The sequence below is a fragment of the Phoenix dactylifera genome, chromosome 14 (assembly GCF_009389715.1).
Source record: "Phoenix dactylifera cultivar Barhee BC4 chromosome 14, palm_55x_up_171113_PBpolish2nd_filt_p, whole genome shotgun sequence".
Classification (NCBI taxonomy): Eukaryota; Viridiplantae; Streptophyta; class Magnoliopsida; order Arecales; family Arecaceae; genus Phoenix; species Phoenix dactylifera.
In genome coordinates, this window is record NC_052405.1 from 12600961 (window position 1) to 12616165 (window position 15205).

General features: G+C 40.9%; 1 protein-coding gene across 1 annotated transcript; it reads right to left on the reverse strand.

The window, feature by feature from the left end:
* Nucleotides 1-4186: 4186 nt before the first annotated feature.
* LOC103702930 lies at nucleotides 4187-13329 on the reverse strand. Its single transcript, XM_008785571.4, has 9 exons — nucleotides 13175-13329; nucleotides 11633-12420; nucleotides 9913-11270; nucleotides 9382-9673; nucleotides 9043-9258; nucleotides 6187-6360; nucleotides 5655-5849; nucleotides 5424-5537; nucleotides 4187-4784 (listed from the first exon to the last, which is right to left on the reverse strand). The coding sequence occupies exons 2-9, from the start codon at nucleotides 12353-12355 to the stop codon at nucleotides 4470-4472; spliced, it is 3387 nt and encodes a 1128-aa protein (XP_008783793.2). The 5' UTR covers nucleotides 12356-12420; nucleotides 13175-13329; the 3' UTR covers nucleotides 4187-4469.
* Nucleotides 13330-15205: the final 1876 nt, after the last annotated feature.

The window sequence follows — 15205 nt, forward strand, 5'->3', positions numbered from 1 at the left end:
GAATCCATGGAGCTGCATGAGATTCTGAAATGATCATAATCACCTACTGGGTGCATTGTCGAAATACATCAATAGTTGCCACCCCCCGTTTCCACAAGACCAAGATGCCCCTGATCGACCCTGGGCCTCTATTGCGAACAGCTCTCAGACAGCCTCAAAGCATCGCTGTATTCGGCTAAGACTTTCTCCAGAAAGACGCGTTTCGCACAAAATGTAGATCTCTAGACTATTGACCTGCACCAGTCTCCTAAATGACGATATAAATGAGGGCTTGGCTGCCCCCCTGCAATTCCATGCTAGGATCCTCATGGGCAACCTCCTGATAGTGTGGCCCTGGAGTCAATTTGCCCCTGAGCCTCATCGACCACCTCCATGTCGTGGCCTACTACCACCCTCCTGTCACCCTTCTCACTCGTACCCGAGACAACCTGCATTACCACCGCTTTGACCTGTTGGACTACCGAAGAGTGATCCCCCATCACCCTACCAATAGCCTCTTGTCCTACGCTATGATCATTATCCTCACCACCCCCTAGGAAGAACTACCTGGAGAAGCTAGGGCCTCACTCCCCGGAACCTCATCCACCATAACCTCCTCGGCCACTGCTGAGCGAGGGCCCAGCTGGTCCCCCGAACGTGCAGCCGAAGTGCCAACCGCATCACCCCCATCACTAGGCTGCGTAACCCCGAAGACTACGCCTGGAGACCCTCCCTGCAGAGGACTCACCCCAGAGTGGTTAGCTCCAAAGCGGAATAGAGGCCCACCCTCACCCTGGACGCCCCCCGGAGTCCACCCCTGAACCATGAAAACCCCAGCATTTGTCGAGCCCATGGGCTCAGACTGAACTGGACCAGGCCTTGTTATTGGGCCCGACTCAGGTGGGCTTACGACATTTCCAAAGGGTGCGCCCTCATCAGGGGCCCCAGCAGCCTTGGTCGCGGCCTACTGGGCCGAGCCCCTTGTGGCCTGAGTCGCACCCAGGGTGCCTCGCTCGAGTGCCTCCCTCCCTCGGTGCCGCGTTTGGCGCCAACTGGCGCACCAAGCGCGCCAGCGTGGCGAGCCGTGGCCAACCCACGACCCACCACCCGCGCGACGCTAGCCGCACGAGCAGCCCTAGATCCCTGGGCCGCTTGTTGGTCTGGCCCAGCACGATCTCAACATCTGGGCCAGCCTGCGACCTAGACGACCCGGCATTGTCAGCCTCCGTAGCCGAGTCAACCAGGCTGGCTGACGGATCAACAACCAAGTCGACCCGGTGTTCTCCCAGCAGTGCCCCGGGCCCAAACTCGCTATTCACCTATGGCGGAGGAACCTTGGGCGGCAACCGCTGGCGAGCGAGCTTTGTCGGCTTCTACCAGCCTTCGAGTCTAGTGGGGACTCGGGCGAGCTCGGCCGTGCCGCCGCAGGAGGTGCCTAAGCCGACTCAGGTGGTGCCACACCTCCTTCCACGACCTCGGCAGACCTTTTTCCGGTCGCAAAGGCCAGCTCCGCCGGGCCACCAGCCAAGGACCGAAGGCCAGCCCATGAGCTCCCCCTTGGAACACTGCTCTGGAGGGCCTAGTCATCCCCCTCCCCACCGGGTACCTTCATCAACTCCGGCACCGGGTACCCACACGCCGTACCCAGGTGGTCAATTCTTCCGCAGCGGGCGCAGAAATCCGGCACCCCCTCATAGACGAAGTCCTGCCAAAGGACCGTCGTCGCCCCTTGAATTTGGACGCCGGGGAGGAGGGGCTCGGTGGCGTCGATCGCCACCTTCACCCGGGCATAGCCCATAGATTTTTTAAGCTCTGTGGATCCATCGACTGCCAACGGTTGGCCCACATGTGAAGCAATCTGGAGAATAGTCGGGACCAACCAATACCCCGAGGCAACCGGGGTAGCCAGAGCCACACGACCGCAGTCTTGATTGCGTCGATTCCGGGCATGAAGTCCGGCTTCCACGGTTCCATGGCCAAGAGCTGGCCCCCACCACCCACGGCCCTTCTAAGAAGGTCTGATCCCGATCCGCAGTCGATCGGAATCGTAAGGCAAGGTGGTCGTCGGCGAGCAGCACCGCTTCCACCCCTCTGCCAATTTCCCCCCGACGGCCACATCTTTGGCCACCCATTCAGCCAGCACCCAACGGCCGAGGTTTCAGACCACCACTGCCAACCATTCTCGGTGTGCAGCCAGAATTGGTTCCTCTGACAGTTATATCACATTCGAGAAACGCCGCCGAAGCAGCTCAACCTTGGCCTCCAATGGCCGGGAAGTCACCCAGGGGCCCGGTCTCCACTGAGCCCCAGATGCCTCCCCACAAACCGAGTGCCTTGGCGGCCCCCGCCGCCCGCTTCCCGGAGGAGGATGAAGAAGCATTAGTAGGGTACTTACCTGCTCGTTGAGCCATTGGCCGCATGGACAGAGCTGACTGCAAGCAGTTCCCTCCGCCTTCCGCCACCACCTCCCACAGTTGTCTCGAGCCCACCCTAGATGGCACTTCAGCAATCACCACCGGGGAACTTGTATACTTTCTTCCACTGCCCCAACTACCGCGAGGTCCTCGTCGGATGGTCGCAGTCCACCTCGAGTAGCTGTTACCACTCAGAGCACCACCAGAACAGTAGCCGTTGATTTTCTCACTCAATCGCCAGAGTTTCTCACACTAGCCGTTAAAGAGCCGTTTTAAAAAGTCAATCAACTTTTGGTCTGTCAGATGGTTCTGCTAAAGCAGCCGCATCATAGGCTGGATTTAACCCCTCCTTTCCCTGGCGTTATCTTATCCATTTCAATAACTAATGCTGCTGCTCATTAAAGTATATAAAGGCATCTCTATAATAGTCCTGATTTATATGGTGTTCTGTCGCAGAAGCTCTTATATAATGGGAGTGCTGGCCGTTAATTTATCTTTCGGATGTTTTTTTTTTTAAAAGCCATTAGTTTTATGTAATTTTTATTTTCTCAGAAATACCGATCAATCATTGGCAAAATTACATAGATAGTAAAGACTCATTTGGTTTATAAAAAAAAAAAATTTCTTACCGATGTATCTTTTTCTAAAAAGCTAATGCGAGAAAAAGTAGTTTTTTTGATGTTTGATTGGTCATAAAAAAAAAAAAACACATTATAGAGTGGTTTATGTTTGGTTGAAAAGGAAAAAAAAAGTGTAGTCAAGGAAAAAACGAAGAAAGATCTCTTATTTGGTAGGAGTTTTTAAATGAGAAAGATGGAAAAGTAGCATTTTTATAGAAATAAGATTTTTCCGTAGAGACATGAAAAAGCTACTTTTTCACTTGGAAATTAAATTTTTTTTTTCGAAACTATTCTTAAGCCATCAAAATTCATAAACAAGGTTTTTTTTAAATTAAGAGTATAATAGATATTTTATACAACTTTACTAAAAAAAAGATGCTCAACCAAACATTAGTCACTCTGAAATGTACCATCTTTTTATGATCAACTAAATATGCTAAAACTATTTTTTCAAGCATCATATTTTCAGAAATCGGCTTTTCAAAAAAAATATTCAGGTGAAAAAATTCTTCACACGATCCAAATGAGTCCTTGGGGTTATTTTTTTGCTTTCTTTTGATGGTTCCTTCTGGTACAACATTTTCTTTGAACCCACCTTTCTACTTTTTAGAAAATTTGAAAGAACTCAAAGGGATGTGTGTCTTTTTTTTTTTTTTGGTTATAACGGATGATTCATACAGTTCTAGTATGGAATATTCAATAAAGTCAAAAAAAACAGCAAATCACGAAGCGCTCTAGACAACTCCATCTCCTCAACCCACAGGACACTCACAAAATGATTGGCTACATACGAGGTCAACCAATCCGCGGCCCCGTTAGCCTTTTTGTAAATGTGCGTAGCCTGAAACACCACACCGCCGCTAGCCATAGCCCGGATGTCATGAAGCAAAGAGTGCCCCCCACCCATGCCATCGCTGCCTCTCTGAATCCAGCCGAATCACCCTCAAACATAACTACTCTAGCCCGCAACACATGCCGAGTATGGCTCAAACCGACCCATGCTGCCCTCAGCTCAGTCTCTAAGACCGATATGTTGAAGATCTGACAACCACCAGCAACTACTACTCTGTAGTCAGGGCATCTGATGACGAAGCCAGCACATCCCATCCTGCCACCATCTTAGAGAGAGATGTTTTAAAACCATAGAAATTTACTGCATTATGCACAATACAGTTTGACACTTCGGAAGAACTTTCGCTAGATAAAAGCTTAATACATGAACAATACACTTTGACACTTCGTGGGCCATTCGCTAGATAAAAGCTTAATACATGAACGCAGCTGGCATGAAAAATAACATACCAGATATGTAGGCAAAACTCCAAAACAAAATATTTATTTCACTGCAACTCGCATGGATCAAGATATAGATTACACAAATGACGAAGTTTTTCCTGGAAATTATATATATCGAAAGAAAGGAACAAAATAGAAGGCATAATAGCACTTATAGTGGCTAATCATCTCTCCACACCTCACGGAGCAGCTGGTACCTGACAGCATTTGCATAACTGTGCTCCTTTGGTTTGGCAGCCGGAGCAGATGACTTATCAATGAGAATTGAAGCTAGAGGTGAATCTACTTCATCAAGCTCATCATCACTTGTGTGGCATTTACGAACCACAGATGATCCACTCCTCCTTAGCAGTGGTGCACTTTGAACATCTCCGATAATGCTCTCCACTGAAGCAACTGAAGGTGGAGAGTAAATGATTGGAGATGCATTGCATGGGGCATTTCTTATTCTCTCCTCGTCGCTCTCCAGAGGGTCCTAACAACAGTTGAAACTCAGGACAACTTTCTCAAAGGACAACCGCAGTATTTAAAATTTACATACATAAGCATGCAAATGAGTACATGCGCATATCAGCTGTTTATTATTATCATACTTTCTTTTGTTTGCTATCATGTCCATGGAATGAAAACTGAACATCAAAAATTCAGAACAGCAAAATTTGTACCAACTGTAGGGCAAGCACAAAATAGTGCCCTGGTTAGTAGCTAAATGCTTTGGTGGAAAATGATGTCTCATCTTCAGTAGTTATGCAGTTTCTTCATCTGACCATTTCCTTTATTTAAAGATTTTAGATATCTTTGCCCTTCATGAAGCCCCGTTCCGTGATCAAGGAGAAAACTACATCTCATGCATATTGAGCACATCTTTCATAAAATAGCGAAAATAATGCATGTCGACCAAATCAGTGGCAAAGATTTGTTGCAGCCAAGATTATATAGCTTACAAGGAAGTTCTGTACGCATATGATCTGTACTTTCTGTTTGCTAAAGCATGTCCCTGATTAGCGTGCAGATGGTTATATTAAAATTATGATTTCTGATTACTGATTCTGATATTAATAGTTCACCAGAAAATGAGTGAAAAAAGGAACAAGAGGAATTGCACTGAGCTCACCTCAGAATCCAGTGCTTTGAGCACGGCATCTGGTATTGGATCTGGGCAGAATTCATCAGGTAGAAAGCTGTCGAGGATCCTCTTGATCATTGATGCACTGAATGTTGGACAAACCTTTCAAAAGTAAAAAATAACAAATGAAATAGAAGCAATTAAATCAGCAAACAAGAATAACCTATGGCTGGGCAAAGTAAATGTGCATAACCAGGAAATGATAATGCATAAACAAACCTCTTCCCTGATAGATTTTTCCAAAAGCATGTCCTTTGGAAGCATTAGAAGATCACTCAATGCATTCAGGAGATGGAAAGACTTGAAGGATGCTGCAAAATCAAGTCTATCATCATCTTGCTTGTCCTCATTTTGAGGAGTGTCGTCCACATCCATACCAAACAGGTCAGTTAGCCATCTAGACCAGTTGCCAATCTAGCAGAACAAAAAATACCCTTAGCTCAAGGTCCATATCGTTTTTTTGGGATAAACAAATGGATGATATTTATGCATAGAAACATCCTGTTCCTCTATTAATATGCTCTCCTAAAGGGAAACTATATGAACAAACCTTTTAATTCTTTTTTCTTAGAAATGATTTGAACAAACTATGTGTCAATATGTAACTTATGGTGTTCATGGTGTTTTCACTGCTTTTAGCTAGTCAGGGACAGGATTTGAAGGTCACTGGTAATAACACCCACTTTGTCAACTGAGCCAATTGGCACTCTCAGACATATGATAGAAATTAATGTGATATATTGTTACTTACAGCATTTTTCAGTTGAGCACCAGAACCAAAGCTTGATTTGCCAGATGGGATAGGAAGAACCTTAGGATCACTAATTGGATCAGATACCGGGTCAGTGGGAATCTCATCATCTGACTCACGTAAGATAGCATTGAACATAGCCACATCAAGTCTTGCCACACATTGCTCCATGACCTGTCAAAGAAAATAAGAATTCTCAGCTAGGATCTGAGAAACAACAGGTGAGGTCCAGGAGGAGAACGTGTTTTCTCATCCAGTCAGTACTCCATACACAAACTATCATCTAATGCTTGTGCCAAAACCATGTATATGACAAAAATCCATGTAAAAGAAACTTTTTGTAGAAAAGGAAGTGCGTGATAGAAGAATGCTATAGATGCCACTGCAATAAAACACAGAGGGCAGAAGGCTGGTGCATTTACTCTTTCCAGTCCTCCATCTTCATCCCCCACATGATTCTCAAAGAATACACAAACATCCATAAGATGAGATGATGCTCAGGGAAGGATGGCATGCATGAGGCCAGCAAACATCTGAAGTACCTAAGCAATTGAGGGTAGATTTTGTTTGATGATTAGGCAGGGAAAATGTCAAGGGATAGGTTGGGGGAGAAGCAACATGAAGAGCAATACATGATTGCAAACTTGATCCACTATATCATTACACGTGTCGTCCAACCTATTAAAACAGCCTCGATTGAGGCTGCAACTGACCTAGTTTATCTTCTGAAACGTGATTTAGGCAAAGTGCACAATCACTAAAAAATCAGGCTAGCATCAAATCAAACTATCTGATTAATTGAAAGCAGAGACTAGTCAGCAACATTTACTTGCTGCCAGACTTGCTGAAATGCAAGTCATGTAGCACTAATGTGAATATGCAGATACATCATGCTAGGAGCATGCTGGGCGCCACTGTTGATAGGAGATGAGCCAGTAAATGGAGCCACATAAAGAAACATAAGTAACCTAATCTCATGAGAGAATCAACAGAAAGAAGCTGACAGTGACCATATCATCATTTGCATGGATCTCGACTCTCAAGTGAACCAAGAAAAGTTGATGACTTGATGCTTGAAACCGAACCTAACATTCTGTAAAGAAAGGCCTACTGAGGCAAGGTTTACCTAATATGAGGATCAAAGTTATCAATAAATACCATGTAATGTTTGTTGCAGAAAAAAGAGAGCAATCTATCAAGGTTATACAGTGACAAGGAAGGCCAATCCTAGGCAAGGATCCATCAAAACAAATTAATCATGCACCTTACTTAAGATGGTGTAAGTGACTGTGGACTGAGCAAAAACAATAGTACTGATGATGGTAGGGCAAGTGGTTTACAAAGTGGATTAGCAAAAAGGAAATGAGGGAAATGCCATGAAGGATGTTGAGATATGAGACCACAATAATGCAGAAACTGTAGTGTCTTAATAAAAAAGGAAACATACCCTGGTAAAAACTAAAAAGCCTTATCTGGCAATGTAAGATCACCTTTTCAGATAATAATATGACCCACAAAATTTGATAGTGATTTAGGATGGCTTTTAACCAATTCATCCCTCTAGATAAGGTATTGAATTCTTGACCAAAGCAGCTATGGTAAGAGGAGCCTAGAGTGAAACCTAATCAGTTGGAAGATGGAAAACTTATCCTTCTGGTTAAGTTGTTTAATTCTATGCAGGCAAGAAGCCACTCACCAAGGTTTACCCTCAGGAGAGTAAACAAAAGAAGCATGCAGACAAAAACATAACATAAAGACTAGTATATAGGATATGCTGAAGTCAAACTTAAGCAGCATTGGGCTTTATGTTGAGCTAAATCAGGAGGCCCTGTAATGGATTTTGAGAATAATCTAAAGGTAGGAGCCTTAAACTGCAATTTTTCACACAAGAATTGTCAAGCATCAAGTACTTGGCAAGCCTAAGACATAAAAGAATTAACATAAATTCAATTAATGTTCACTGCAAATAATAAAGACCTTAAGTTAATCAATGCTCCTCATCAATACATGATTGAAGTAAGAGTTAGAGAATATCAAAAAGAAGGAAGACCAAAGTTCAAAACTTAGGAAGTGTTGAAAAGCTAAAGAAAACTGAAAAAGCAAACAAAAGCCCAATAATTAGTATTGATGTTAAATACTAAACATAGCCTTGTATATTTTGTGTCAAATAATAGTTTAACTAGATAAAACTCTGCAGACATAATTAGTTGGTAGAAAATACCGTGCTCACTTAACAATATAGACTTTAAAGGATCATTTGGAGATGAAATGGGTGTTTTATAAGTGAAAGAGACCTATGGTATCAACAGTTTTGATGATCTACCCATGGAAAACAGAGAAGAAAACACTGGCATTTCGTAATGGATGGTTGCTAAATCTTCTTTACAGCACATTGCCTAGAATAATATCTGTTGAATCTAAGTACATGAAGATCTGGATGCTAAAAATTTGCACAACTAGGTACGACCAAGGGTTGGCACAAAAAGGAACAGAATTAGATGCTTCCAGGCAAAGCTGCAAAAAAGGAATTAGCACCATATAATTGTACTTCATAGTTTTCAGAGAGTGTCCATTGAAGCAATCTCGTGTTTTAATACAATATATATGAGGAGAAAGTACGTATGCAATATCACAGCAGATCATCCAAACATATGTCACAAAATCTTTACACCCTGTAAGCTATTTCATTAAGAATTCATATATAAGTTAATGTAGAAACTATAAAGATATTTAAACCATTAATGCCTGTATAAAATCCTTTTCAAAAGAAGTCCATTCTCAAAGCTATTGAATTGTATTTTTCTGACTTGGTGATTGTAGAAGATCCAAAGCCATTGAGCCCGATCAACCACTTACCAATCTAGCCAGCATAGGCAAGCATCCACACTCGTGACCTCCTGCCCTAACAGGACAAAGTCTTTCACAGGCATCCTTAAAAGCTTTCTTCCAAATTCCAAATGATGAGTTTGCCTGTTGACGATCACTTCTGCTCGGTGTCCTTCCATGGAATTTCTTTGAACCCATCTTTAGTTCACCATCCTCACTGGCAGACTGCATACGTGGGGTCAAAGTCTGAAAGAAACAAAAAAATACACATGTTACATTCAAGTTCAAAATATAAACTAAAAGCAGAAAATCTGCAACTGAAAAACAAAATAAAATGGGAGGACATGGTCATAGCAAAAAGAACTGAACCTGCCACCACACAGACTCAACAATTCGAGAGAATATCCAGGTTTCAATCTTTTCTAGTGCAGATGTGAATGTGTCTGGATCTTCCCAGTCATCAAACTCTTCAGCGATAGAGAGCTTTTCCTTCTTGCGAGGTACGGACTCCCATTTCAATGAAGAAGATTTTCTCTTGGGCACCGTTATGGAACTATGTTCTGTAGAGTAGGGGCCAAAAGGCTTGGGGATGTCTGAACTCCTAACTGTTCGAGTGATAATAGCTCTCAGCACAACTGAATTTGACAACCAGAAAGTCAACCTGTTTTGAAAAGACATCACCAGAAGTCAAGCACCTGAAGAAAATAAGTGCTAATGAATCATAAGCATGACTTTGCATAATGAAAAACTGTCTGATAACAAGGTAAAATCAATCTGACGACCATAACAGAGTCAGAGTTTTTAGAATCTTATGTTAGTAATACAACAGATCTTTTGTTATATATATCTATGCACCAGAAAAACCTATGAGAGTTTACATAAAGAAGATATTTGACATACCTTGGGACATCATTTCCACATGCTTTTGCAGCAACAACTAGTCCGGATACAGCACTTCTAGCTGCACCTGCCTGCCTTGCTCGTGACCATTGTTTTGAAGCATGAATATATAACCTTGAAAGCCGTCGAGCTGGAGTATGCACCTTATGTGAAGAGCTTCCATGCTCTGCAACAATGGAGTAAAGACCTATCTCAATAGCAGCAGCTTCCCTTAACTCCCCTTCAAGCAACTCAACTCTAAGCTCCAATTCTCGAACTTTTTTATTAGAAAAGCCATTGCTAATAATTCTAGAAACGTGTCTTACTTTATCTGAACTTGAGCTAGTACTTTCCTGATCATCTGTTCCATCATCTGTAGCAGAGTTCATGCCATCACATACATCCTCTTGAACATCAACTTCTTTCACATCTTCATCATTCGATCCATATATGATGGTTACCTTTGATTCCGGAGGTGATCTCACAGATAATTTCATACTCTTGAGCCTATCATTTGTTAAGTTGCCATTACCCCTTTCACCAAAACCCCTCCAATTAGAAACAGTTAGATCAGAAGTAAATGACGTTTTACGAGAACTTTGCAGATAATTGCGCTGCTGAATGACTGGAGTTTGTTGCATTGTTGCAACTGATGCGATAGAGAAATTATCAGGGCTATCAGTCAAGCAGACAGTTTCAAATGTATCGTTCTGGACTTGCTCGGTTTTCTCCTCTGATCTGTTCTCTGTCTTTTTTTCAGTGTTTGCCTCCACAAACCTATAATCTGCTGCATGACTACTTGAAACCTCTACGGACCCATTTTGACTTCCTTGAGGTATCCCATCCTTGTTAACATTTTGTTCCGGTTCATTATTAGTTACAGGGTTCAGCTTCTCCTGGAAACCAATATCTGTAGATTCAATTTTGTCTGTGATTACAATAGTGCTTTCTTTCTTTACAAGGGTTTCTACAATGTTTTCTTTGCCGCTGCAGTCTACCATCTTTTCTTGAACTTCCTCAGCCTTATCATTGCTCGCGACACTTTCATTATCCTTTCTAGATATGATATCTTCCTCCATACTTTCAGGCATAAGAGATGATGAAGAAGGTGTGCTAGAGGTGTCTGACTTCTCCAGTATGAGCACTGGAGTGGTCTGAGGAGTAGATAAAGAAGCATTGCCATTAACCAAGCTCGGAGAGTCCCTTGGCAAATCTTCCAGCAATGATTCTGGGGACCTCTCATTCCTATTGATGACAGGACCATTTAGGTTAATTGCTGTAGTTACCGGTCTCAACTCATCTTTTGCAGGTACAGACTGCAAAGGTAAGTCAGCTTCTAAAGCACATACCTCATGCTCATCCCCTGCCTGTAATTTGTTCTGTGAAGCCAAACAAAGCTAATCAACATTTTTTTTCTGAATAACAGTAATTAAGATCAGTAAATTCATAAGCTAATCAATTTAAAACATCCATGCTGCACATCAACTTCTTTTATGGTATTCCCGATCCGATCCTATACTGGATTAAACAGATCTGATGGTAGTAGGCATTAAAAATTAAAATTTATCAGCTTTACTGATTTGAAATTAACTGTAAAAAAATTGGTATTTTAGGAATTATGCAGATGATAAACCAATATATAATTTAGTGATTTCCTAACAAAATTGTGAAGCAGCTTGATTTAGAATTTTGCAAGAATATTTGTAATATACATCCACCAGCTATGGTTCAAGAGAATTACCTCATGATGCTGCTGTTTTGCAGTGCTAGTTTGAACTGGCAAATCTGCAGTTGCCTCTATGGCCGAAGACGAGCAAGCAAGCGACGAATGGGATGAGATATCATCATCAGTGAAGGAGGCTATCTCGGCTTCCTCGGCATACTCCTCGTTCATCAAGGCTGAAACCGACTCCTTACCATCCTTATCTAATGAGGCCTCCTTTGACAGGCTTTCTCTAGATGAAGAGCTCCTGTTGTCCTTTCCAAATGGCTGAATCTTCACATAAAGCAATGGCTGTGCCGTGTTTCTAAAGCTTCTCTTGCAGTTCACTGGAATGCTAACACTCACTGTTTCTTTGATAATGCCATGCTCTGCCAAATCAATTACTACACTCCCTAAATGCTGCCCCTTTACCGTCTTATCCCTCCTGGGCTCATACAGGTTAAATTCAAGCACATTCTTCTGAAACGTGCCCTTGGCTGAACCCTCTCTCAACAAGGTGATTTGGAGCTTGAAGGACTCATTGAATTCAATCTTGCCTTCTGCAGCACTCACTCCAAGGGATGGGGTGACGGGGTTGGTGGACCCAGAACTGTGGTCCCCATTCTCCCATTGAATGACTACAGAGCGAACAGACTTCAAGGATTGGGATGGAGGCCATGGCTTTATTTCTTGGATATGGATGATATAATCTACGTGAACCGAAGCGCCTTTCTTGTTCTTGGATCTCAGACCCAACACCATGGCTGATAGAGGGGATGACTTTGCACAATTTACTTTGACAAAGGGTTCAGATCGAGATGTCTCCTCTAAGATTTCGAATTTTGACAACAAGAGGAGATTTATAATGGGATTAGAAATTGGTAAGTTGGTCAAGAGATTGAGCTAAAAATTTATGAAACAATTAAAAGAAAAATCTTCTTCAAGATAGAGAGCACAATGCAGCATATCTCATCTCATTCAAAAACTTACTAAAACGATATCCATATGAAGAAATAATAATTGAAGTAATTTAATTCATAGTAGTGAAACCTCTATCACGTTTCAGCTCACTGAAATCTCGACAACAAAATCGAGACAAAATATTAGATCAAAAGAATATGATTAAATCACAGTGACATAAAATTCAACAAAAAAATATTTAACTAATTAACAGCTAGAAAGAAGCAAAGATCTTTAAATACAAACAAAAACTTAATTATTGAATAAACTAGTAAAATAATTAATTGCATTCCAGCTCGCTCTTGCACTTGAATTACTGAATTACTTCCTATATCCTGTTATTTTTCAGATAAATTAGAAGAGAAAACAGATAAAATCTTCAACTAAACCAAATCCAATTATAACAATGAAGAAATCAATGATTCTTCAACAACAAGAAAATGCCGAATGCGAGCCGGAAAAAGATTCAAGTACGATCCCATTCTGATAATTCCATCACCAAAACCTCACCAAATCCCCAATCCCAAAAGAAAAACTCGAGAAAAAAAAAACCATTTTTACGAACAAAAACCAGGAAAAGATCAAAAAGCCATGAAAAAACGAAACAATGAGCTCTCATACCGCATTAAACCCTCGACTAGCGATCGATGGCGGGAGGCATTGGAGAGAATCTCAATCTCTATCGCTCCCAGCTCTCACCATCGCGTTGAAAAATTTCTCCGAGCCGGCGAGACGCAGAGCTGCTGCCGCTTCTTCCAAAGAGTAAAGAAAGAACGCGAAGAAAAAACTATTTATATATTAATTAGATCGAAGGGCTGTTAAAAGCAGAGCTTTACATAATTAATTAATTATTTATTTTTAGTATTATATTACTATATACATTTATATTACAGTATAAAAAAAAAAAAAGAAGCTGTCCAAACAAACAAAAGGCCAACGAAACAACAGACTAATTATTCTGAAAAGACCCTCTGCTGAGAGAGAGAGAAAATTATCTAAAGCTTTTCGAAACTTGTTATTTTTTTATTTTTTAAAATATTTTTTTATCTGTCATATAAAAATAGAAAATAAGAAAAGAAAAAAAAAAAAAAGGGGAAAGAAAGAGAAAGAGAGGGAGGAGGGGAGAGAGTTTTAGTCGAGGAGTTAAAAACAAAGAATAGGAGACAAAAAAAGTTAACGCTGGTTCGTTGGAAGTATTCGCCGACATACCTGAGAGGACAAGTAGGGCCGTTGGATGGAGATCGGACGGAAATGACACGCGGTGAGACGCATGGGATTCATTTTATACGATTGCGTTATGGGAATACGAGTGGTACGTGGCGTAATCTCGACCGTCCACGCTTCGAAGGAAGGATTTGACGGGTGATAAAACAGACCGTACAAACGATGGGCCAATTTTTCTCGGGTTCTTCAACTTTGATCTGTTCTTGGTGGGAGCGTGGCGGGCCCCACGGGGATGGAACGGTCCAACTTAATGAGGAAAAAAGTCTGCAGGCTCCGCTGCAACGCTTAGGTGGGATGCGCGCCAACCAACGTCATGACGCCTGAAACTCACAGATATGGTCCAAGGTTTAAAATAAATGCAGCCCCCCATTACCATTATACCATCTATAAAAGACTTAGAAAGAGGAGTAAAAAAAATATAGTCAATAAAAAAATAAAAATATATTTTTATTTAGTTAAAATTTTAAAAATAAAAAAATAATTTTTTATAACAGTATATTTTTTAAAAAAATAAAAAAATGAAATACTAATTTTTATTAGATAAAAATTAGAATATTTTTTTTCTAAAAATACTCTTGTAGATAGAAAGAGATTAGATTTCTCTCTTTATTAAGCATATATTAAATATTTTATATATTTTTTTAAAAAAATAGATATTCAATCAAACATAAGCTATTTTGGAATGTGCTACTGCTTTTTCTTTTATGGTCAGCTAAATATGAAAAAAACTATTTTGTCAAACATCATAAATCAAAACATTAACTTTACAGAAAAAATATTTCAGTAAGAAAAAAATCTTTCTATTAACCAAAACAAATTTAGAATAATACCAAAAAAAGGATAAACATTTTTATTAAAAAAATATTAGATAACCATTATTATCTATTATCAGATATTTATACCTTACATAAAATAGTATCCTTTTTCAAAATTTAAATTTTTTGGCAATTATTCTTCAAAAATTTGTACCATCTAAAAAATAATACTGCATAAAGCAACAATAGTTGGATAAAACACTATTGCTTTTTTATATTATTATTGTAGTAATTATGATATTAAATAATTTCAAATCATATAAGATAAATAACAGTTGTTACAATTATTACTAGTTTTAGGCTCGTGCGTGCCATGCATGTGAGGAGATTTCAGTCAATTACTTATGCTGTCAATTGTATTCCTCCATGAATTGTTCAGACCTCTAGAGTATTAGTAAGAGCAGAAAAAAAAAATTATGATGTGGAGTAATGCTGTTATTAAACCTTGATGTAGTCATTTGGAACACTACTTTGGTTCGTCTTAAGCAAAGAGGTGAGACTGTGTCTCAGGTTATTAGTGCTTTTCACGTTGCAAGCATTCTTGTACTACTTTTAGGGGACCCATGGGGGGCTGGGGGCATGGAGAGGTCCTTATGATGTCTTAGCTTCTCTA